Source organism: Chinchilla lanigera, unplaced genomic scaffold (assembly GCF_000276665.1).
Source record: "Chinchilla lanigera isolate Chin_1 unplaced genomic scaffold, ChiLan1.0 scaffold00021, whole genome shotgun sequence".
In the NCBI taxonomy this organism is placed as follows: domain Eukaryota; kingdom Metazoa; phylum Chordata; class Mammalia; order Rodentia; family Chinchillidae; genus Chinchilla; species Chinchilla lanigera.
In genome coordinates, this window is record NW_004955422.1 from 18,566,134 (window position 1) to 18,592,349 (window position 26,216).

Consider the following 26,216-nt stretch of genomic DNA (forward strand, 5'->3'; position numbering starts at 1 on the left):
CCCAGGCTGAGCTCAAATTTGCAATCCCCCTGCCTCACCTCCCAGAGTGCTGGGACTACAGAGTGCAACAAAACCACGCCTGGCAAGAAAATGCTTCTAAATGAATTTTTCTGTCTCTTCTCCTCTACTTAGTCTGTTCAAAGATACCATGGTAAAGCAATCTGAGACTGCCTGGCAGGCTTTTCTTAGGACTGCATTAAAAATGCAAGCCAGAAGGAACATTGCCTACTGCAAGGCACCATGATAAAGAGAAAGTTACGTGTGGAGTTAAAAGGAGTCTGGAACTAGAAGTGGGAGAACATAAACTTACAATCAATTTTACTACTACCTAGGGGTGACCAGGTCACTTCATTTTTCTCAATACAGAAAATGGCTTTACAGAGAAAATGGTTCAATACAGAAAATGCCTCTCTCAGCTATGTTATATAGAGAAAATGGGATAACATAAATGAAATGTTTTGAAATATACATGTAATATTCAGATGGGAAATGCTGCTATTACTATGCTAATATAGCATGTGGAATACTATTTTCTACAGTTTGGTCCTAAAAAGGGCCTCAAAAAATCAGACCCTTTTTAAAAGCAGACATTTAATTAAAAAATCAAAGTTCATTCCTAAAATAGCTGATACCACAGATGCTTATGACACTGTAGCAAAAGAATGAGTTAATCATAGAAAGTTACCATGACAAGGTGGGCAGAAGGCCAATTAAGTGATTTTTTAAAAGACACAGAAACAGACTGTAGTTCTGCACAATCTGTTCCTAAGAGAAGGAGCTTTGGAGAAAGCTTTCATAAAAAAGGAGAAAGACAAAGTAAAATTACTGCAGCTCCATCTACCTCCCCTCACTGTGTCCAAGGCTAGTTCTAAACTACCAGATGTGAGATTTTAAAACATATTTGCTATGTTTACTAAAGCAGTGATAAATTTCTTTTTAATCCAATACTGAGTATAACTAGTGAGACACTAAAGGCTGAGGCAAGGCAAACACAGGTGTATAAATTATCACAGTGATACAAGAATTATATAAATAATACAGTTTCTGAGAAATCTAAGTTCTTAAGATATGTTTAATAGGCCTCAGAACACAGTATCAGACTTGAACTGTCCTAAAGTTATCCTTGACACTTTTTAAGTGCCAGAAGGTAACAGATCTTAAGTCTCAAGATCTTTAGCATTGGAAAGGGCCTTTGATGTCACCTAGTCTAACAAGCTCATGTTAAAGATATGAAAAGTGAGGCTCAGATGATTTATGTGACATTCTTCCCAAATATTACTGAAGAGATGAGTATCTGAGTTAAGAATTAAACCCAGTTCTCGATTCTACCTTTAAGTCTTCTCCACAATACTAAACTGCTTCTCCTATCAACCTCTTTTTTTTTTTTTTTAATTCAACCTGTCTTTATGTGCATAGGCCAGTTAACAGTCCCAGGAATCCTCAACTGAGACCTACTTGCAGGAGCGTCTTCAGTCTGCGTTTCTTCTATTTCTTATTTCCTTTGCCTTAATCAATGGAACAGGGGCACCAAAGAACATCAGCTCCTCAAAGAGAGTTGTAAGCTGGTGCCCAGGAAAGCTGTGATTCTCTCTCAGAGTGTGCATGTACTGGGAGAAGGTGGAAAAGGCTTGGAAGGAAGGCAGCAGAAGAATCTCACAAACGACAGTAACAAATAATGGGCACCAGTCAATGGGGGTACTTCTGATCTGGGGTTATAAGTGGTCTTGTGTATCTTATGACGAAGTAGGAGTAGCACCATACCACAAAGAGCTGCTTGGAGGGCAGCATACTGTAAAAAATACACTGGTGCCCAGAGAGAAGAGCACCAAAAGGGAGGCTTAGGAACTTTTCCCCCAAACATACATGAACTCCACTTTGTCTATAACTTTGCTCAACATTTAGAAGAGTACCAAGAAACTCTTAAAATTTTGTACCAGGACTAATTGAATTAAAACATATAAACCAGCCAGGCGTGGTAGTGCATGCCTGTAATCCCAGCCCTCTGGTAGGCTGAGACAGGAGGATTACAAATTTGAGCTCAGCCTGGACAACTAAGCAACTTAGTGAGATCCGGTCTCAAAATTTAAAAAATTTATGAGAGGGCTGGGGATGAAGCTCCATGTGAAGGCACTGGGTTCAATCCCTAGTACTACAAAAAGAAAATTAAAAGGAAAAGAAAATACTTAAGCCAACTCACACTCCCACTTAGTAGTTTCCAAATTTTACTGTATTTAAAAATCACTTGAAAATCTTGTTGAAAATGTGTATTCTTAAGCCATACCATATTCTTCACATGATTATCGAAATAATGAATTAATCTTGGCCCAGAAAGCTATACATTTACAAGTAATCTGGTGACTCTGATGCAAATGTTTTATGGACTACAAACTGAAACCACTGCTTTACCTCTAACAGAGAACCTTTCTGATAACAGGTTACCACTTATCTAATAGATTCATGCCAACACTCCCTACTTGTAGGCCCGTACAAAGTCAGGCTACATTTCTTTTTTCTTTTATTTATTTATATTTTCTCTGCAACACTGGGAATTGAACTCTGAATTATATCTCCAGTTTAGGCTTTTGATTTTATAATTCTCCTGCCCTAGCCTCCCAAGCAGCTGGGATTACAGGAATGCACCACCATGCCCAGCATCAGGATACACTTCTTGATATCTAGAAAGACAGTAGAGTATGGGAAAAAAATTCCCAAGCCTAGCTCCACATCAGAATCTCCTAGAAGATTATGTATGTATGTATGTATGTATGTATGTGTTTATTTATTTAATGTCAGCAGGGATTGAACCTGGGCCTTTGCACTGAGCTACATTTTTTTTTTTTTAAGAAGTTCCCCAGGCTGGGCTGGAACTTTCCATCCATCCTCCTGCCTAAGCCTCCCAGTATGCTGAGATTATGGGTGTGTTCTACTATGTTTGGCATCACCTGGGAAATTAAAAACATACTGACAGGCTAAAGTATATAGCTCAACATACACACATGCTTAGCATGTGCAAGGCACTGAGTTTTATCCCCAGAACCACCCCCCAACCAAAAAATAAAAGTACTGAGACCTAAGCCCCAGTTTTGAGTCAGGTTTGGGTATTTTTAGAAGCTCCCCCAATAATGTATTATACAAGTGTTATTGTTTGTGTCTAGATGTTCCCCTACAGCCTCATGCAGTCATGGGGCGGGCTTCTAGAGTTTTTGGTTGATTCATGGTCCAATGCTGGGATTATGAGTGCTAGGGCTACACTCACCCTGGAGCGGACAGCCTGCATACAATATAAGGGAGGGAAAGAGGCTTGTTTTCTGCAGCTCCTCCCTTTTTGCTCTTGCTGCTTTTGCTGTTTTCTGCTGCCATGAACTGTTGCCTTCTGCCATGTGCCACCTTGCCTTGGAGCCAGCTGAGTATGGACTGAAACCTCCACAAACTGAGCTAAATAAACCTTTCCTTCCTAATTTTGGGCATTGGGTATTTTGTCTCAGCAATGACAGAAAAGTAACTAAGACAACAAGTAAGGTTGAGGGATATTGATCTAAGGTAACATATTCCCTATAGGAAGGGTCTGTTGACTTCTGGCCAATCAAATCTGGGAATAGCATCATTTAAGTGATGTATCACTTTTCTCTAGGGATCTTTTCTATACAGATCTTTTCTACAGAAAATATAATTTAACTTAAGCAAGGTTTTCTTCAATGAAATTCTTTATTCTAAATAAATGTATCTACTTCAAATTTATGCCTTGTGTATTTATCTCCCTCTCTAACGCGAGTATTTGGGCACACTCAAGCTGGAAGCCCTGTTTACCTCTGCTTACCCCAAATCTCCATTTGCTGGACTGGAAATCCACTATAGAAATCCACAAAAAGGAAAAGTAGCAGAGTTTGTCCCTGAAGATCCATAGTCTGAGACTGATTCCTCTCACTGGGTTCCACCTGATAACTCACATCTGGAAGCACCAAATCTAGAGGAGAAGATATTATACAAATTTCTAAGGTAAGCAAAGTCCCTACAAGTTAGTAAAGAAACTATATCACAAACAAAAAAGGATCTGAGAATAGGAGATCTACATTTGAACACTCAGTTCCACTCCTGAACTTGTTTCTCCATCCACATGGTGGAAAGCAAATAATAGTGATTCACAGAAAGAATATCAAAATAATGACTGGTTGTGTAAAATGCAAAACAAACAGCACCTTGCATTTACTGGGAAACATTACATAATAAATTCATTTATTCCTTGTACAATTTTCTAAGGAAGGCATGGTTGGTAAGAGGCAGAGGTCAGATTCAAACCTGAGTAAGGACAATGATAGCTCACTTCTGATCACAGCTAACTTGTGCTACACACCAAGTACTATACTAAATTCTCTGCATGTACTATGTCACCACTTAGACTTCACAACACTCTTGGGTAAGACCTATTCTGATGCACTTTTACAGAAAAGAGGTATAGACCTTGCCCAATGTGAGTCAGTAAGTGATGGAACTGAGTTGCAGACCTTACTAGACTGACTTCAAAAATCTACATTGTTAACCCCGAACTATTTAATATTTGTATTCCCAAATACAGTGGTAAATCAGTTCACAAACTTAATTCATTCTGTGATTTTGGAAAAGATGGCCACGTTTGTTTGTGTGGGAAAGATGGCCTCAGTTGTGCTTGTCACCTGATGCAGTTTGCAAACAAAAACAAAATTTTGCCTAACGCTTCTGTTTGCAAACCAAATTGTTTGCAAACAAAAGTGTTTGTGAACCAAGACACCACTATAATCCAAAACGCTATGATCACTTTCCACCAGCTTGATCCTTTATAATGCAGTCAGCATATTCCTACATTCCACATGCATCAGAGAAGAACCTCCATGTAGATCCTGGCTCTGTCCTTCGGACAAATGAAGGAAGAAGTCTACGTCAATCATTTCCAAAGTTAACTAAGCAAACTCAGGCATCATAAATTCTGGATAAAAGAAAGAAAGCCAATAAAGTCTAGATATAAATATGAAAAAGGTAAAGAGCTATGGAGATCCCTAGAAATTTTTATATGTCATCCCACTATTCAAAACCCTGATGGCATGACGTCTTACCAATTAAGACTAAACATCTTTTCCTCACAAAACTACTTAATGTGTCCAGAAACCCTAAAGACATTTCCTCTTATAATCATTTTCTGGAAAACTAGGTACTCAAGAAAGAAGAAGCTTATATGGAGTCTCACTTCTTAGCTGCAGAATCTGTCGTTTGCCCTGAGACACTGTCTTCCATCTTCTCATATCAGTTACAACCCCAAAACATCTCTTTCCTACCAGTCATCTTCCTCAGGGTCCCAACAACCAGAATATCTCCCAATTCAAAGGTTCTAGTTAATAAGAGCCAAGCTCAGGACTGTAAACCTTCAAGATATCGGCCCACGGTTGTACAGTCCTATTTCCCAGTTTTATTTATTGGTCTAGTTATTAACAATCAAATTTTTAGCATAACTCACCAAAAGTTAATGTGTTTGGCTTTATGTAAATAATATAGCCAACTTCCTAGGTTTAATATATCTGGCATTTAGGTTGTGTTTTATTTTTTTCTAAGTAATTTGATTTGGGTTTATTCCTTTCATTAAGAAGCATTTCTCTTCCGTAACAGTTCAGGAGAATCATTGCTCCTTTATCTTTCTAAAGCCCCCAAATTGACAGATTAAGGTACTACATAAATCTTCTGGGCCGGGTGTGCAAGCATATGCCTGTATACACTTGAGAGGCTGGGGCGGGAGGATCATCATGAGTTCCAGGCCAGTCTAGACTGCATAGTGAGTTCAAGACTACCCTGAACTCTGTCTCAAAAAATAAACAAACAAACCCTCTAAACAAGTCCCTAGAAAGAACCAGGAATACAGGGAGGCAGCAGAGGTAAGAGAAGAATCTGCATCAAGCTGCAAGGCCAAAACAGTCAGGCTGTGGGCTTTGTCTATCTGATGCATTTGCCTCATTCCTAGCAGACTCTCAAACTTGGCCAGACCCTGCCTCCAACCCAGGCATCAGATCACTGGGTCCTATTTCTATATACATCTGCTATTTATATTTCCTTTCACTTCTGTAATATTCTTCAGGTTTCTGCATTTCTGTGCAGAGAGAGGGAGACATACCTTTTTCCAAACTGAGATCCAAACTGGGTGCCACACACAAGTGGTATTTCTTCCAGTCAATGAAATAAAAGGCATCTTTGAAGACAGTGGTACTTAGCTGGTCCTCATTTGACAACATCAGAGGTAGACCTGAAGGTCCATACAGAAATATGTACAGTTGCTAAAGAAAACTGCTGAATTTTAGTTTTTAATTTGCATAAAACAAATATAACAGTAGCCTCGTTCACACTCCTAGAAATAAACATGGGTGCTATGCTATTATATGTTAAGCCTTTTCCACACCTAAGACAGGCATGAAACACCAGAGACAAATCCACTAGGATCCTCAGAAGTTTGTTCAGGTTTAACAAATACGAGCTACAGGCAGAGCGAGTTAAGAGGCTAGTTCATTTGTTTATCCTATTCATCCTGATCATAGAATTTGGTGGCACATCAGGGGGTGCAAAGATGAATATTCATATTTAACATCTATTCTCAAGTTAACATATTTATAGTATCTTAGTTACTTTCTTATTGCTGAGACACAGTACCTACAACTTAAGGAAGGAGAGGTTTAATTTGGCTCACAGTTTATAAAAGTTTCAGTCCATAGTTGGCTGGCTCCAAGGCAGGGCAGCATGGCGGAGGAGGCTACATAAGGCATGGCAGTAAAGCGGGGAGTGATCAAGGAGGGAGAGAGACAGACCCTGCCAGGCAACAGACCCAGTGACCCACCTCCTCCAACCAGCATCACATTTAGCTATAAACTCATCCGTGGATTAATCCATTGATGAGTATCATACACCCATGACCTCATCACCTCCCCAAATCCCCACCTATGAACACATGAGGGTTTGGGGGAACATCTAGATATAAATTGTAACATATAGTCTGGAAGCATATAAAGGAGTGTTTTCTACTAAGTATTTGAGTACAATTAGATTGAGAAGGAAATTTCCTCTCACATTCTCCAACCAAGACAAAGGCAGGCAGGCCCCTAAAATGATCTCCTTTTCTGGACTTCCCCTTCTTACTCTTACCCACTCAACCAAGGTTTCTCAACACAGCACTACTAACACTTTGGGCCACATAATTCTTTGTGGTGGGGGCGCTGTCCTGTGCTTCACAGAATGCTTAGCAGCATCCCTGACCTCTACCCACTAGATGTCAGTAGCATCCCCCTGACCTGATCCCCTCCATGACAAAAATGTCTCTAGATATTGCCAAGTGTCCATATATCCACAGAGGACAAAAATCTCTATATTAAGAATCATAACCCAGGGCTGGGGATATAGCTCAGAGCTACAGCATCCTTAAGTTTGTTCCCCAACACTGAAGAAAAAAGAACCTTTTTTGTTCTCTCAATCAGTGCTAAGAAGACTAGAGCTGTTCTCTTGTGTTTTCTTTTATGTAGTTTCTATCCTCTTTGTTTTCATCCTCTTCCTTGTAAAGACAGGACATTAAACGTGAAGATTAAAATTCTTACCCAGCAGGCACTGGGGCATTATGGAAAGTCACAGCAAACCAAAAGAGAGGCAGCACCCATAAATGAAATCTCCCTCACAAATCTCAGAAGGCATTAATGCATCAAAAAAAAACCTGAACATTGACACTCTGCCATGGTGGCAAACTTATGGCACAGATATTGTTTTACTTTTAGGACAAAAGATATTAATGTATAAGTTGTTTTTGCTAAACTAAAGCTCAGTACTCAGGGTTAATTATACTGTTGGCACTTGGCAATAAATAAGTGGGTTTGGGGTTGCAGTTTGGATGCTCATCTTGAAAAGGTTTGCCATCACTCCAGAATCTGAGATGCTGTGAACTTCCAATAAGAGTAGAAGTCTGAAAAGCCAAACTGTGATTTATCTTTTAATTGGGTTGTTTAAACTATTAACATTTAATATGAATACTGCCACAGTTGGTTTTTGTTTGTTTGTTTGTTTTTTGAGATAGGGTCTTGCTATGTAGTTCAGGCTGGCCTTGAACTCACTATGTAGCCCAGGGTGGCCTCAAACTCATGATGATCCTCCTGCCTCAGCCTCCCAACTGCTGGGATCACAGGTGTGCACCACCACATCTAGCAACAATTGGGTTTAAATCTATCCCCTTGTTATCTTTTCCTCATTTATTTGTTCCTAGTATTCTTTGTTTCCCATGTCCTATTTTCTATTTTTAGATTCTATTTTGAACTGAGTATTATTTATAATTCCATTTTATCTCCTTTTTGGCATATTAATAATAATCTGTTGTAAAAACTTAGGTATTGCTTTAAATTTTATAGTTTACAATTGTAATTTATTACAGTCCACCTTTAAGTGACATTCTGACAATTCACATATAAGAATCCAACAATACTCCCCCTCACCCCCCCAGTCTTGTGCTAGTATTGTAACTCATTATACTTCTACATGTTATAAATTAGTACTTTTTGCTTTAAATGATTACCTTTCAAAGACCTGTATAAAAGGACAAAAATATCTACCCACAGTTAACACTTCTTGTGCTCATGTGTGTGTGTGTGTATGTGTGTGTAGGCAGGTAGGTAGATAGATCCAGAATTCGGTCTGGTATCATTTTCTTTCTACCCAAAAGATTTCTCTTAACATTTCTCATAATACATGCCTGCTGTGATGAATTCATTCATCTTTTGGATGTACAAGAAAGTTCTCATCTTGCCTTCATTTTTGAAAATATTTTTAATGAGTATAGAATTTCAAATTGACAGAGTTTTTGTTTTAGTACTTAAAAAATACTGCTCCACTGTCTTCTGGTTAACAATTTTTCCAACAAGAAATCTGCTGTAATCCTTATCTTTTGCCCCTTTATATATCTTTTTGAGGTTTTGGGTTTTTTGGTTTGTTTTTTGTTTTTTTTCCGGTACCAGGAATCAAACTCATGACCTTGAGCTTGCCAGGCAGGCACTGTGCCGCTGAGCTAAATACCCAGCCCCTTGAGGTTGCTTTTAAGGGTTTTTTTTTGCTTTATTACAGCTCTCAGCAGTTTGGTTATGATGTGTCTTGGTGCAATTTCCTTCATGCTTCTTAACTTTAGGGCTCACTGACCATAGATCTGCAAGTTTACAGTCTTTGTCTTTAAATACTTTACCTACCCTTCCTTCAGGACTCCAATTACAGAGCTGTGAAGTAGGCCACATGGAGTTGTCCCAGAGTTCAATGGTGCTTTGTCCATTTTTAAGAAGGCTTTTTATCCATGTTTCATTTTAGATAGTTTCTATTGCTGTCTTCAAGTTCACTAATTGTTTTGCAATGTGTAAATCTGCCATTAATCTCATCCAGTGCCTTTTCATCCTAAAAATTATACTTTTTATCTCTAGAAGTTCACTTTGGGTCTTTTTTTTCCTCCCTTTCTCCTTTGATGCTTTTATGATATTTTAATGTATTTTCCAGCTTTTATCTTCAATGGGAATGTTGGTCTGAATCACCTAGTTTGCCGTTTGCAGAAACCCTACCAGAGTTTTAACAGTAACATTCTCTTGTGTTTTTTTGTTTGTTTGTTTGTTTTTTGTTTTTTTTTTTTCCGGTACCGGGAACTGAACTCACGACCTTGCGCTTGCCAGGCAGGTGCTGTGCCGTTGAGCTAAACCCCCAGCCCCAGTAACATTCTCTTTATTAAAACCTCACCTCTTCAGAGTCTTTACTGACCAAATTTAAATGATATCCCCATCACTACTTCATCACTTGCTCTATTTATCTCACTTCACTTATCACTAATGTGTACTACTAAAATGGAAAATCTGAGAGGGCAAACTTTTTTTTCTTACTGCTTCTAGAGAATAGAAGGAGGAGAAATAAAACCTTTATTTTTGGTGCTCTTCTGTACTATCTAGATATAAGAAAAAACATGTTTTTAAATATAAAATGCCCTTACAGTCTTTATTTCTGTCTTATTCCTCCCTCCTCCCTGAAGGGTATTCTCAGCTGATATGTATCACTCCATGCCTCTTCTGTTCTTGTTCTTTACTTCTTTTATTTCTTTTTTTGGCAGTGTGTTCTACCACTGAGCTATATCCTCTTCCCCCTGTTCTTGATCTCTGTACACTTCCACAACTTAATTTACACCTAGAACCTCAAATATATAATAACAACTAATGTTATGGAGCACTTCTGTCAGACAGTATTTCAGGGGCTTCACATGATTTTTATATTTCTAAAAAGCAAATAAAACTGAAAAGAACACACATAAACAAACCTTTGAGAGGGAAAAATAAACATATGAAATACTACTATCCCCCCTGGAAAGCTGAGGAAGTAAGGGTTTAGACTGGTCAAGTACATTGCCCACAAAGCTCATGAGTGGTGAACTCAACATTTACAATCCATGTCATGTCTTTTACATAGCACTATGCCACATTTACCTGTGGGATAAACTGAGAGTCTAAAGATCTCTATCTCTACATCTGACCACTTCCAAGTTGTGGACCTAACTATATAGCTGCTTGCCATCTTCAAAGGATATCCTGCAGGCACCATTAACTCAATATGTCTAAGCCAAATTCCTATTCTTTATCCCTCAAATCTGCTATCAATGTTTTGCATCTTGCTGACAGAATCATTAATCTACCAGTCATCTGTGGAGATCTTTTTTAAACAGCTTTATTCAGAAAAAATAAATATACCTGATTAGGTTTTTTTGTTTTTGTTTTTGTTTTTGTTTTTGTTTTTGAGACAGGGTCTCACTATGTAGTAGAGGCTGGGCTTTAACTCAGTCTGTAGCCTACCCTGGCCTCAAACTGGTAACAATCCTCCTGCCTCAGCCTTCTGAGTGCTGGAATTACAGGTGTGTGCCACCATGCCTAGCCCGTCACCATTTCATTTCTTCATTTCATTTTATTTACTTTTTTGGTACCAGAAACAGAACTCAGGATCTTGTACTTGCCAGGCAGGTGCTGTGTCCCTGTCACCTATTTTAAATGTAAAAATCTGTTCAAGTATATACAAAGACTTGTATAGCCATCCCCACCATTAATTTTAGAACATTTTCATTTTTAAAAGGTCTCCTCACTACTTTCTACATCTATAGACTGCCCTATTCTGGACATAGAAATTTTTTTCTGTTTTATTTTGTTTTGTTTTTTGAGACAGGATCTTGCTATGCAGTTCAGGCTGGCCTTGAGCTCATTTTGTAGTCCATGCTGGTCTGGGACTTGCAATGATCCTCCTGCCTCAGTCTCCCAAGTGCTGGGATTATAGGTGTGTGCCACCACGCCCAGCCTCTGGCAATATTTTTAAACTTAGCACTCACACTGGGTTACATGTTTTTATACAAATCATATATGTTGCTAGGTAAATAATTCATATATAAATGCTTTCCTAAAGTTGGGATATAACAAATCCATCTTCAAAAGGTAATTGAATGGAACATATCATCAAAAGGATATGGAAACCAGTGAAATCCTGTTCAGCTGGCTGGAAAAGACCTTTGGGCTGGGACACAGAGCAGCAGCTGGAGTCATTATTAGGTCTCCCAACAAGTCCATGCCAGCCACATCTTCAGGAATTAAGAGCGTTACCGGATGTCCTAGCACAGGGTGGATTCTGCTGCAGTGTGATTCAGTTGTATTGAATTTTAATCTACTGTCAGAGAATAGATGAGACAAATTTAACTTTTTTTCCTCTTGAGAAATTATTTAAATGGACATTCAAAATTCTTTTTATAACATCTGGCATATGAATAACCATATAACCTATAATTTCAGTTTTAGCAGCATAAGTAACTTGTGTCTCACTTAGTGAATCTCAGCAGCAGAAAAGAATAGAAAAGTCCTCGCTATTATAGCTCTTATTTTTGCTATCACTAGTGGCAGTTTCTTATTTTCAAAAGTGTATTTTCTCCACGAACATTACGCTATAGTTCTGAGCAGAAGCTTAAAAGGTCATTTAAAGATCAGCATTGTGTAATGGGGTCTATGAATCACAAATGGCCTAAAATTGGCCCCATGATAATTAAAAGTCTGCTCTCAGAAATACACCTTCCCCTGCATAGGTCTGAGGTTACTGTATGATAAGAGCAAGAAAAAACAATTAGGCTACCTAGAAAAGAAATGTAGTGAAATTCTGTGTTTGATTACTTCCCTGCAGCTCTTTTCTAAGCAGAAAAGAAATATTAATAAATCTTTTCCTCTCTCTCTGAACTAATCAGATCACCCAAGGAAACACATCCTCAGACATTGGTTCAGAGGCTTAAACTCTTGACAGCAAAGATATGATAATGTGCTACCGACCTATAGAGACTGGATGATACTATAGGAATATTAAAGAAAGATATGGGGTGGCGTTTTGTTGCCTGGATATTAAAGAATAAAAAAATGTTCTCATCTGAGGTGTAATTTTGGTCAAGAGTAAGAAAACAGACCAAAAACCCATGGGCAACTTCTGCCTTCTTTTATGCCTCTTACAAAACACCCCACTTCCATGTATCTAGAAAAGTCTTTTGTGACCATTCACCGTCAGTTTGACTTGAATGGGATCACTTTTCCTGGGTCACTGGTTATTTCAAGGGCATAATATAGCTGTCTGAATACCAGGGTGCTACTGGAACTACCACGGGGCCAAAGTGTTGATCTCCCTACTGCAGAAAATTTTCCTCAGTGCCACATGTGAGAGTCCTCCTAAGTCTTCCCTGACAATAGGAAGCCCTGCTTCTTTCTACTTATTAAAAAGAAACTGGGTAATAACACCCCAGTTCAAAAAGATTAATAGAAATAAACTACCTTCTAAAGAGAACAAAATCGTTATCCTATGGAAATGACTTACTGGAGGAGATGAAACCCCCCCTTCGGCATACGGTCTTGCTGTGTTGCTCAGACAGGACTCAAACTACTGGGAATGAGCTCTTGCCTCATTCCCAAGTATCTGGGATTATAGGTGTGCACCACTATGCTCAGCAAAAATGAGCATCTGTAAATAAAAGGGCATTGCCCTGCTTTGGATTAACAAAACAGGAAAAAATTATTTGGAAAATTAATTTTTAAAATTATTTTCTTCTTTAGTTTCTTTTTATCAGTTCAGTGGAGTACCTATAGATGCACATATAAAAGCTACTGCCATTTTTTTTGGTATATAATGGTCTTCTAAAATATAGATTTGTTTAGATTAGGAGAGTTAAGCTTCCAGAAGAAATGAACAATATATTCATATGTGTTACATAGTGTTTTGCTTCACTGAAAGACATTTTCTTGAATGATTTTTACTACCGCAGTAACTGTAATTAATAATCATCTCAAAAAAGATCATAAAAATGAGCAGCTGGACAAACATGTGAAGACGACCATTTTGCATGATATGTATAACCAAAACCTTTGAAGTGTCTAGTTACTAATAAAGTATGTTTTCGTGGGAAAAAAAAAAAACCCATGGGCAGTCTCTTTAAGGATTAGGACCCTATTGCAACTGGTATTGCAATAGGGTTCGGCATACAAATGAAAGTGGAATCTACTATATAAAAAATAAATTAGATTTAAGCATACATCAGGTCTTCCCTGAATTTATGCTCACTCTGGACTCTGTGGAGCTGAATGGGAAAGGAAGCCAAGGAAGTGGTTTCAGTCTGTCCAGATTATGTACCATGTCCTCCATAGACTAATGTTTTTGGAGTCTGAAGAAGGTGGATGTAGGAGAGAGATGATGTCCAAACCTATGCAATGCTCATGCGAAAAGACATATATACAACAAATACCACTGGATTCATACTATCTCTAGTCAAGAGTTAAGTAAACTGGGGGGCTGGGGATTTAGCTCAGTGGCAAAGCGCCTGCCTGGCAAGCGCAAAGTCGTGAGTTCGGTTCCCGGTACCAGAGAAAAACCAAAAAACAAAAAACAAAAAAAAAAGAGTTAAGTAAACTTTAAAATTCATAGTTCTCTCCTCTTACGTCTAAATGGTACTAGAATTAGCAGGGTTTGTTTCCTTTCATTTACAGAAGAAAACAAGGCATGTAGAGAAGAAATATACCCTCAGGTCAATTAGCACATATTCAAGGAGCCAAGAATAAAAACAATTGCTAATATAAATAACTTAAAAGATTTCCTTTTGCTTTTCTTATAAAGAAGGTTAATGAGCTGCGCATGGTAATCTCAGCACTTGGGAAGCTGAGGCAAGAGGACTGCCACATATTTGAGGCCAGCCTGTGCTACACAGTGAGTTCAAGGTCTCAAAAAGATTTAAGAAAAAAAGGAAAGAGAGAGAGAAAAAGGAAGGGACAGATGGAGGGAGGGAGAGGGAAGAAGGAAGGAGGGAAAGGAAAGAGGGAGGGAATAGGGAAGGGAAGAGGAAGGGAAAAGAAAAGAAAGGAAGGGGAAGGGAAAGGAAAGGAAAGGAAAAAGACAGGAAGGCAGGGGAAAGGAAGGAAAGGAAAGGAAAAGAAAGGGGAGAGGAGAGGAGAAAAGGAGAGGAGAGGAGAGGAGAGGAGAGGAGAGGAGAGAAAGAAGAGAAGAGAAGAGAAGAGAAGAGAAGAGAAGAGAAGAGAAGAGAAGAGAAGAAGAAAAGAAAAGAAAAAGGCTGAAACCTGGTATGTAGAATTACAGGTATAACTGTGTGTGGTGCACACCTATAGTCCCAGATTCTCAGGAGACTGAGGCTGGAGAATCACTTAAGCTCCAAAGTTTGAGACAAGCCTGGGCAACATAGGGAGATCTCATCTCAAAATAATAAATAAAAAATAAATAAGGGAGACCATTTCCAATTTATATCATACTCATACTCATAATAAGACAATAAAACACACAGAGATAATGATTTTGCCTTCACCTCACATAATGTTGACAGTTTACGACAATAGCAATTCCATTTGATAGGTTCAAAGTGGGTTCATTTTCTACCCTGCAAAGCAAAAAAAAAAAAAAAGGCTAAACCATTTTCCAAACCAATCTTTCTTTGATACAAATTCTGACCCATGACCTCTCCCACCCCAGGGATCACTAAAATTCAAACAACCAAATGGATAACGGCAATTTTTAAGTTTACCTCCTCTAGTCAGAAGGAAAAATATAAAAAGATTTAGATAAGTCTACTTACTTGTTAATGGCTAATACACAATAAGAAAATGTGGGGGAGGTCTCATAAAATTAGTTTCAATGTGACTTTAGGTCAAGAAATCAAACTGTGAGCCTATGAGTAATAGGATAATAAGGGCTGAGAAAAAGCGCAGAGCCATGGCATCATTTTAAGTCAAGGACTTAGGGACTTACCCAAAGATCTCTGTGGAAAGGAATCCATTTACCTTTACATTGAAAGTAAACCTGATCTACAAAACAATAAATGAGGCATAAGATTTCACATGAGCCAAGACAGAGATTAAAAACTTCCACACCTAATTTCAAAGAAAAAGGATATTCTTTACTTTTTAAAATTAATATTTTAATGGATAAATCCTAATTATATACAGTAATGGATACAGTGAGATATATATATATATGTATATCACATGAAGTAATTAAATCATGCTGATTAACATATCTATCACCTAATTTATTTTTGTATTGAGACATTTACTCTCTTGGCTATTTTGAAATAGATATTATTACTGACAATAATCACCCGCTGTGTCATTGTGTGAATTCAGCTTGACATGCCGGCAGTCATCTTGAGCTGTAATCACTGTGAGTTTTCCAGAGTAACCCTAGATGGCTTTTCCTGCATAGATTCCTAGCAAACTATAATAGATTAAATCATTAATGTCATATGTGAAGCTTTACTTTTAACTGGACTCTGCTCCATGGATGAACCTGACACTTGTATCTTAAACTGAAGCATGTGCACTTTAGCTAGGATGAAGTGACTTTGTCCTAACTCATAAATATGCCCCTCTTTCTGACCCAAATTCTTTCTGATCTAACTGGTCTTTCTGCCAAACAAAACAACACTTCTGTCATTAAATTCCCTCACAAAATTGCACTATCTGAAATCTTAGATCCGTCTCTCTCTTCTTTAGGTCTCACAGCAGCCTAGGGTCCTCATACAGTAGAACAGGATTGTTCTAGAACGGCAGTAGATCCCCAGAACTTATTCCTCCTGTCTAACTGAAATATGTATCCTTCCCTCCTATCTTCCCTCAGCCCCTAGTAACTACTACACTATTCTACACTTCTATTAACTCAACTTAAGATTCCAGGTATAAGTGAGACCAAGTGGTGTTTGTCTTTCTGTGCCTGGATTATTTGAATGGATAAAGAAATATACACAATGGGATACTATTCAGCCTTAAAATAGAAAGAAACCCTATCATGTGCAACAACAGAGACAAACCTGGAGAAAAAGGACATTCTTTATTGCTTTTTTGCACTCACAGTTTCACTGAATATACTTAATACTTGCCTGTGTTCAAATCCCTATACTGCAATTCCAGGTAGTCTCAAATTATCAGGAAATCCTGCCCCTTTGCTATTCATCCAACCTATCCCTTCTCTTTTTAAAAGAAAATATAAAATTTTATTTCTACTATTTTCCATACATGAACCATTCTGTGTTTTTCTTTGCTTTTCCTTCCCCATCTCCACCTGACTTATGTCCTCTCTCCAGTTTGCATCACTGTTCTTATCATTCTCTACCATCAATCCACATTTTTCTTTCTATGTAACAGAAAGTTAAAAGGGACTCTAGAGCCAGACTACCTGGACTCACATCCTGACTCCACAAGCTACTTAACTTCTATATTATAGTTTTTTCAGCTGTAATGGGGATGGTGATGGCAAAATTCACTTCATGAAGGGTGATGTGAGGTTAGGTGGAGGAGTATGTGCAGGCGCTTAGCATAGTTACTACAAAACAATGAACACTTGCTGAAGACAGAAAAAGTAGGAAAAGAGCATGAGAAAAGGAGGAAATTATAGACATACTTAACTATGTTCACCTTTATAACTATATCTGATTGCAGGTATTAATAAAAATTAGCCCTTCAATGTTTAAAATATTTTTATCCAAATTTCCTTATTTGCATTTACAGTCACTTCAGAAAAGAAAGTGATTATCTATAAGGTTTATTGTCTAAGTTTAATAGCAAAATGAGTAAGAGGGAGAAATTGTATCTAAAGGGATACAATAAAGCAGTTAAGAAGGTGAAAATAAGAATCTAAAAGAAAGCTCTTTATATCCAGAGCCTTCTCAGTTATATTACAGACTGCCTTGATTGGGAATACAGTTCAGTGGTAGAGTGTGTGCTTAGCATGCACAAGGTCCCGGGCTCCGTTCCCAACATGATACATGCATGCACAGGCACACACACATGCACCCACACACATACAGGAAAAAAAGAAAGGAAGGAAAGAAACGAGAGGGAAAAGAAAAGAATTGCCCAGGGGCTGGGGATTTAGCTCAGCGGCAAAGCGCCTGCCTGGCAAGCGCAAGGTCGTGAGTTCGATTCCTGGTACTGAAAGAAAAGACCACAAAAAAGAAAAGAAAAGAATTGCCTGAAGAGCAAGAAACCAAATCAATTCAATATTAAAAGTTATAATCATCGTCTTTGAAAAAAGAAAATCATAAGCTTCCAAGTCCTACAGAGTAGAGGTCTCTTAGAAACATGAGTAATAAGAAATATCAGTGTATAAAAGAAAAGCTTACCTTGTGGTGTACTATGATGATTTTATGTAAAAAATGCTTTATAATCAGACAATCTTTCATCAAAGTTCTAGGCTTTTCATTAATCTGTAACAACACAATAAAAACACTTATCACATATACAAGGTGTGATCGAAATATAGTTAATGTTGAAAATTTAAAAAAAAAAACTATCACAGTACAAGATAATTGCCTTAATCCCCCTCAAATTATTCCTGTTATTTTTGTCACTTCCTAAAGCAGTTCTGGAAGTCTCAAAAGTATCAAAAATACAGTGAATGCCACTGCTGAGTGCCAACCAATGGAAAGGCAGGTTTGTAAAAACATTATGGTGTGTCTGCATCCACTTTACTCACCAGATCTGGCACCGTGTGACTTCTCGCACGTCCCCAAAGTCAAAATGACAGTGAAAGGTAAGTGTTTTGAATCAATTCAGGACATCAAAGCAGCCACAAAAGTGCAACTAAAGACATTTATTAAAGAGCACTTCTACAAATGCTTCAGAAAATGTCAAGACTGGACCGGCTCGCTCCCTGCCTCGTAGGCGGCCCGGAGGGAGGGCCTCCAGCACACCGGGAGCCATGGGTGGGGAGCGCTGGTCTTCCGGTCAGCTTGCTCTCTGCCTCTTAGGCACCCAGAGGGAGGGCCTCTGGCGCAAGGGGAGCCACGGGCGGGGAGCGCTGTTGCGCGCTGGCCCTCAGGCCGGCCCCGCAGCTCAATTGAGAACTACCATGACACAGAGAAACAATGACACAATTTGCCCACCATGCACCCCTGGGAATACATGCCGTACAACGGGTCACTCTTGCTCCTGCCATTGAGAACCAGAAAGGTCCAGAGTCAGGGGAGGAGCAGCTGCTGAACAAGGACTCAGAGAACATGAGAATGCAGACTAAGCCCAAGGAGTCAGAGGTCCTGCGGACTGGGGTCATGAGAGCCACTCGAAAGCTATAAACCAGGAGGACTTTGCACAATACCTGCGGAGACTCCCTGGAAGCCATTCTTCCCCTGACAGTACAGGCTGTGGTAGAGCTCCAGAGAAGTCTGCAACAGGATTCCTGCTGCCTGTGCTGACAGTTGGGGAGAGGATACTAACTGGTTATGGGGTCCCAATGTGATGGGAGGCTGGAGAGAAAACGCTACAAAAAATGGCTTTGGCCCCAGACGGCTCACTTGATTTTTGACAACCCTTAGGCTGTAACTACTTGTTAGATCCTTCTTGCGTATCTCTGTCTTCCTGAGAAACCACTTTGAAGGTACCACCATGTATTACAGCAGCCATTGATATTTTCCTACTAATCTATCCATAACTCTGCAATGTTTGTATTGTTCCTGTCCTATTTCGTAAATGGATGCATGTCTATCATTATGTGTTTCCTACAACAACCATTGAGAATACTTAATGATTATTCAATAGGTCACTCATGTATAGCTCTATTTATTTTCTTTAGAAGCCACTTTGAAGATACCAAAGTATAGTACAACAACTATTGATAATCTCCTACCTCTTTTGTCTGTAACTCACTATTATTTGTCTATTTGTTTTGCTGAGAAACTATCTTGTAGATAACAATATGTAAAACAATAACCATTGATAATTTCCTACCACTTTGTCTGTAATTTGGTAAGCCCCCCCTATTATTATGTTATCCTTCTTTTACTCTTTAAAATAAAATTTTAAAAAATGTCAAGACTTATGGGATAAGTGTGTTCAAAGTGTGGTCAGTGTATTCTGAAGGAGATTAATAGCACTGTGGCTTTTATTGTAATAAATTTTTTAAAAAAAATTTAAACATTTACCATATTTTAATCATACTTGATACACAAATTCAGCTGCACAAATGAATGAAATATGGTATTTCTTCTTACAAAAGTAACTACACTTCGTAGTTCTTTTTGGACCTCACAGAAGAAATATCTTTGAAAATGAGAATGTTTTGAATCAACAAAAGAAGCAATCTAAATAGCCATCATTTCTTGGCTTAGAGTATTTATTTCATGTAACTTCAAGAGACAAATGAACTCAAAAGCTCAAAAGTCAGAAGACTTGTATTCAAATACCAGCTTGTAAAAACTACTTAAATTAACATGGAAAATAAATTAATTCACTGATCTGGACCTCATTTTCTAACCTGCAAAACAAGGAGTGCTGGGATTATAGGCATGTGCCACTGTGCCCCAGCTAAGACTTACCACTTAATGATGGATTTCTCTATTCTAGAAATGGTGCCATATTACCTCATTTAACCATTATTGTAGGTTATATCAGTGTAAATCCTACAATGTCAAAGTCACCTTTTCAAACAAATTATACACAGTGGTACTTCAATTCACAAACTTAATTCCTTCCACAATTCTGGTTGCAAACTGAATTGAATCAAATTCAATGGTTAGGTTAAATATTATGGGGAAATTTGATTTAGTTTTAGTCTAATTGAGTTTGTGACCAGAAATGTGAAAAGAATTACGTTTGTGAACTGATATCACAGTAATTTGAACAAATTGATAAAAAAAAAAAACTCAGTCTTTACTGTGCTAATGAGCCTTGGGACAATTTATATTAAGAGTGGAGTCAAAGGAGCACACAGTAAAAGGAACCTATTTATGAACATTAATCTGTTCCTCCAAACATTTATCTGTAAGAAAAAGCTACATAGCAGAAAGCTCAAAATTATTTAAATTAACATAGAAAATAAACTACTTCACTGCTCTAGACTTATTTCCTAATCTGTAAAACAAGGATGAAACATATATGGAGACACTTATCATAGTAATTGGCAAACAAACATTTAACCATGCTGAAGGCAGGAAAAGCAGGAAGGCAGCACAACAAAAGGGAAAAGTTACATGACATAGTTAACTGTATTCATCCTTATAACCATATCTAAACACACACACAGACACACGCACACACAAAGTCTGCCCAAAAAATGTATACACACTTCAGAAAAAAATGATTTTTTTTCAACAGATGGTGTTATCCTAGAGGGTATGGGGGACCCCACAGGATGTTATATATTACAGAAAACTCCCAGTACACTCACAGCCCTTAGAGAAGAAATTGAAAATCCATGTGCAGCAATCTCAATGACCAAGGTTACTCAAGCAGAAGCTCACCATACTAATAAATGTCTAGAAGCTAATAGGCACTACTTTGAGCACCTCTTTCAATTGTAGAGGCCAAAGGTAACTTGTATTAATCTCATGATTCTCAATAAATTTAGCATTAAAATATTTATATGTTTTTCTTTTCCTGAAGTATAATATATATGCCCTATCTACCTTACAAAGTGCTTTTAAGGATCTTTACATCTGAAAGCATATATTATACATGGCAACACTAATAGATACCATCTGTTGAATGCATACAATGTGAGAAGCACTGTATATATGATATATACATATACATTATCTCAGAACAATCCTACAAGGCAGGTATTACTATCTCAAATTTGTACATTAAAAACATGGGGGGGTACTTTAGAGAATACAGGCAACTTGTCTGTGGTCATTTAGCTCTTTAGTAACGGAGACAGAATCTGACCCAAAATCTTTTTAATCCCAATTCCCCACGGCTTTTCCAATATAATAGGACACTCTCTCTGTTTTTTTAATATTAGGGATGAACTCAGGGCCTTTGCACTGAGCTATATCCCTAGTCCTTTTTTAAGTTTTGAGACAGGGTTTTGCTAAGTTACTCAGACTAGACACAAATGCATGTTCTTCCTGCTTTAGCCTCCCAGAGTGCTGAGTTATAGGCATGTGCCACTGTGTCCAGCTAAGATTTATCATTTAATGATGGATTTCTCTACTCTACAAATGGTGTTATATTACCTCATTTAACCTTCACAAAAACTATTAAGTCCATATAATCCACATTTTATAATGAAAAAAGTTTCAAACAAGTTAAACAACTCGTCCAAGGTTACCCAGGTTGGCTTGGCTCCAAATTTTTTTTTTTTTTAATAGTACAGGTGATTGAACTCAGGGCCTTCACACTGAGCTATATCCCTAGCTCTCTTTATTTTTTATTTTGAGACAAGATCTTGCAAAGTCACTAAATTGTCTAGGCTGAGTTTAGAGTTGTGATCCTCTTGCTTCAACTTCCTAGAGTGCTGGGATTACAGATTACCACATCTCTCTGCTTCAAATCTTGAGTATTAACTATTTTCCTATTAAATTCCTAAATTTAATATAGTATACCTAAAACTAAAGGTAGAAACAGTCTCCTAGAAAATGAAACATAGTCAGAAATCAGAAAGTCCTTATTAGTGGCTCTGAACATACAGAGCCAGGTACTAGATACAGTTTTAGGAGAAAAAATGTGGTTGTAGCCCTCAAAAAATTCATAACACAATAAGAAACATAAAAATATCTCATAAAGAATAATAAACTATTATATTTTTATAAATCCAATGAAAAGGAGGTTAAGAATTGTACAATATGTGGTGATTATTTGAACGATATTTGGAAAATTTATTTATTTTTGGAAAATTTATTAGAGAAATAGCTAAGGGATTATTAGAAAAGTCTAAAAAGTGTAGGATTATTCATGTTTGTAAATAGTGGGAATTAAATAGCAACTGCCATGTACATATCATAGTCATACACTTCATTTTAAATTTTTTACTATAGAATGTTTAAACAATAGAAAAGCAATGGTCTCTTAAAAGCACTTTGTACTTGACACTTCTAAAACAACTTCTTGGAACAGTTTCGAATCTCTGTAACCTTGGAAATTATAGGGTTTATCACAGAAAGGTCTAATTATATTTAACAATAAGGCAACTAAATAAAAAGTTAATTTTACAGGGGCTACAATTAACAATGATGACAGCTACCATTTATTGAACACCTGCTACATACCAAGCAGTTTATGTGCAAACAGGAAATACCCCCATTTTAAAGAAAAGGATTATAAGACTAAGGTCACACACAGCCAGTTAAATGCCATCACTGGAATTCAAATCTGTATTTGACTAACTCCAAAGTCCATAACCCATTACGTGATGCTACCTCTCCAAGAATGTTCATTTCTGTGCCTATATCTGAATGGGTAATATAGGCTTGGGTATTACTCTGTGGTAGAGCTCTTGCCTAGCATCATACAAGGTCCTAGGTTCAACACCCAGCACACACACATAAAAATCTTCTCATGCATGGTATAATATATAATCCATCATTATTTTTTATGGAGTCTGAGAGGCAATGCTTATGTGTGCATTTATTCATTTATAAAACCTATGGTGCTTATTATGTATAGCTGGACTTTCAGAGATAAATAAGATAATTCTGAACTAGAAGAATTAAGTAGAAGAGAAAGACAATTCATATGACGATGTGAAAGTTTTATAATTTAGATATACGAGATGCTAAAGGAATGCGTAAGAAGGAATGGCATCTAAGTTAGACTGAGAGAATAAAGTGACCTTTATGTCAGGTCAGCAGAGGATAATTAAGACAAAGCCCCGCTTTTAAGACCCCCTTTTAAGATCTATTTATAGAATGGGGGAGAGGGTAAGGGGGACATGGGGGTGGGGAGAGGAGACAGACAGACAGACAAACTTCTACCGTTGTGTGTTAGAAATTCAGTACACCGGCCTCACACACCTACAAAAGCAGTGTGCTTAAATTTATGAAAAAATAAATGATTTCAGCCCTGGGCAGCAAAAAACCAATATTGAAACATGACAATGACTTTGACATCACTCACTTTCAGCTATTTCACAGTGGAACCAGACCATTCTGGGAAGTTGATATTAAAATGTCCCACTCTCATGGGAAAAGACATACACAAGGGTGTTAAGTGTGAATTTCTTGATGGGCCAAATTATGTATGCTCTAAATGTTTGCTTTGCCAGGTGTGGGGGCACATACCTGTAATCCCAGCACTTGGGAAGCTGAGGTAGGAGGATTGCTATGAGTTCGAGGGTAGCCTGGGCTACATAGTGTGGTTCAAGGCTAGCCTGAACTACACAGCGAGATCCTGTCTCAAAAAACCTAAATAAATAAACAAACAAACAAACAAACAAATATTTGCTTTAGTCATACTTTGATTTTTCTGAGGAAAATACTTGTTTTGAAATAAGAAAAAAGAAACTTTATAACTCTAGCAATATCTTCCTCAACTTTCTCAAGTGTTTGTACCCCTTATGCTCAGTAAATCTGTTTTTGTCTCACCAGGCCCTCTAGACTTTGACCCCTTTCCACTGGGTTAGGTAACCTTCCTCTGTGCTACCACAGTACTCAGTGCTTGCCTCTGTCATGATGTATATTACACTATATCATCCTTTTTTTTTTTTTTTTTTTTTACACATCAGTCTTTGCCTTTACATTCTGAGTTCTTTGGAATTAAGTAACACAACTTGGTATAAGTATTTGGCTCAGTGTAACTCACTTGAACAAACACAGGTTTCTGAGTAAGTAAATATTCAAATAACTCTGACCTATATGAGTCAGACTTTGGTTCAAGTTCCAACATTTGTCACTTCACTTTTTTGTATGATAGGAAAATCACTCAAATTCTCTGAATCTTAGTTTTCTTATCTGTAACATGTAGTAATACTTGTCCTATCTACTTCACAGTGTTGTCAGGAGGTTTAAATATTTATAAATGTTAGGTATGAAAATTCTTGTTTGTTCAGACCAGCTAAAATAACATGACTTCATTCCCTAGAACTGCTCTCCTTGGTTCACTGGGATCACTTTTTTTTTTTTTATTGCTACTTGACATTCGTAGTTTCAGAGCTGACTAGCCATTAATTGCTCCAGACTGTTTACTTTCCATTCCTCTAAGGAAGATAAGGCACAGCTAGGGGTATCAGTTGTCCTGATACTGTACCCATTCCTTTTAGAAGGAGCATATAATTACTCAAAAGTGGAGAAAGCCTTTCCAATTGCTTACTGAGGGAAAGTTTAATCTGTGTATCAAATAAATCAATAAAGAAACCTCTAATCCAACAGAATAAAAATGTATCCAAACAGCATCCATACTAGGAATCAATTTTTATTTTTTTACCAGGAGATCCAAATTCAGATAAAGATTATTTTAGTGGTTCCCAAGTTTATCTACACATTAGGATACAGAGGATAGTTAGCCTCTTCAATAAATGCTGCTGGGAAAATTGAACATCCACATGCAGAAGATTGAATCTAGACCTGTATCTCTCACCATGTACTAAACTAAAATCAAAGCGGATCAAAGAACTAAATGTTAAAACACAAACACTTGATCCACTGGAAGAAAAAATAGGTAAAACTCTTGAAGAAAGGCATAGGCAAGGACTTCCTGAACAGAACCCCAATGGCATAAGAAATAATGCTGAGAATCAACAAATGGGATCATACCAAATTAAAAAGCTTCTGCACAGCAAAATAAACAAACAACAAAGTGAAGAGAAAACCTACAGAATGGCAAAATATTTTTGCCAGTTATTTCTCAGACAAAGGACTAACATCTAGAATATATAAGAAACTCAATAAGTAGGCCTCCAAAATAAAATGCCCAATTAAAAAATGGACAACTGAAATGAACAGACACTTCTCAGAAGAAGTACAAATGGCCAATAAACACATGAATGTTCAACATCACTAGCTTTTAGAGAAATGCAAATTAAAACTACACTGAGATACTATCTCACACCAGAACAAATGGCCATCACCAAGAAATTGAAGTAATAACAAATGCTGATGAGGCTGTGGGAAAAACGAACCCTTCTACATTGTTGGTGGGAACATAAACTAGTAAATCCAATGGAAATCTGTGTAGAGATTTCTTAAAAAAATTAAAACTAGAAATCTCATTTGACTCAGCTATCCCCCTTTTAAAGAGAAAAGAACAAACGCAAAATAACAAAAACAAAGACAAAAATAAAAACAAAGACAAAACAAAAACTACAAAAATGATACAGAATTTTAAAACAAGATGATAGGAAATCAACAATGGTTGTTGTATTATTTATTGCTGTCAAAGTAGTTGCTCAGATAGGTGTCTTTTTTTTTTTTTTTTGGTTTGGTACTGGGAATCAAACTCAGGACCTCACACTTGCTAGGCAGGTGCTGTGCCACTGAGCTATATCCCCAGCCCAAGTCATCATATTACGAGGACACATGTATACCCCATGTTTATGACAGCAAAACTTGTAATAGCGATACCTTGGAAACAGTATATATCCATCAACAGACAAATGGATAAAGAAAATGTGGTACAGGATTTATATACAATAGAGTACTACTCTACCATAAAGAAAGATAAACGAGGCATTTGCAGGCAGATGAATGCAATTTTAGAACATAATGTTAAGTGAAATAAGTTAGACATGCAAGCTTAAATATCACATAGTTTCTCTTATATGAGGAACTAAAGAAAAACCCAAATATATACATATATATATATATATATATATATATATGGAGAGAGAGAGAGAGAGAGAGAGGAGAAATTCAAATAACTCCCCAAATTACCTATTCTGTTTTTTCAAATGCTAACTTGTTTTATTTATCTACTAGTTTCTTTTGTTTACTGAAAAGAAAA

General features: G+C 37.4%; 1 protein-coding gene across 16 annotated transcripts in view; it reads right to left on the bottom strand.

The window, feature by feature from the left end:
* Window positions 1–26,216, bottom strand: part of LOC102019710 (chromosome unknown open reading frame, human C11orf80) — a 184,920-nt gene that overhangs the window by 24,784 nt on the left and 133,920 nt on the right. For 13 of the 16 annotated variants that reach the window (XM_013513892.1, XM_013513896.1, XM_013513894.1 and 10 more), the window contains 6 exons: window positions 17,687–17,770; window positions 15,319–15,374; window positions 14,879–14,950; window positions 11,514–11,709; window positions 6,134–6,284; window positions 3,818–3,964 (listed from right to left, as the gene is read on the bottom strand). In XM_013513892.1, coding sequence (XP_013369346.1) covers window positions 3,818–3,964; window positions 6,134–6,284; window positions 11,514–11,709; window positions 14,879–14,950; window positions 15,319–15,374; window positions 17,687–17,770 — 706 coding nt within the window. The remainder of the gene's footprint in view (window positions 1–3,817; window positions 3,965–6,133; window positions 6,285–11,513; window positions 11,710–14,878; window positions 14,951–15,318; window positions 15,375–17,686; window positions 17,771–26,216) is intronic. The other 3 variants (XM_013513895.1, XM_013513897.1, XM_013513900.1) reach the window with 3 other exon arrangements.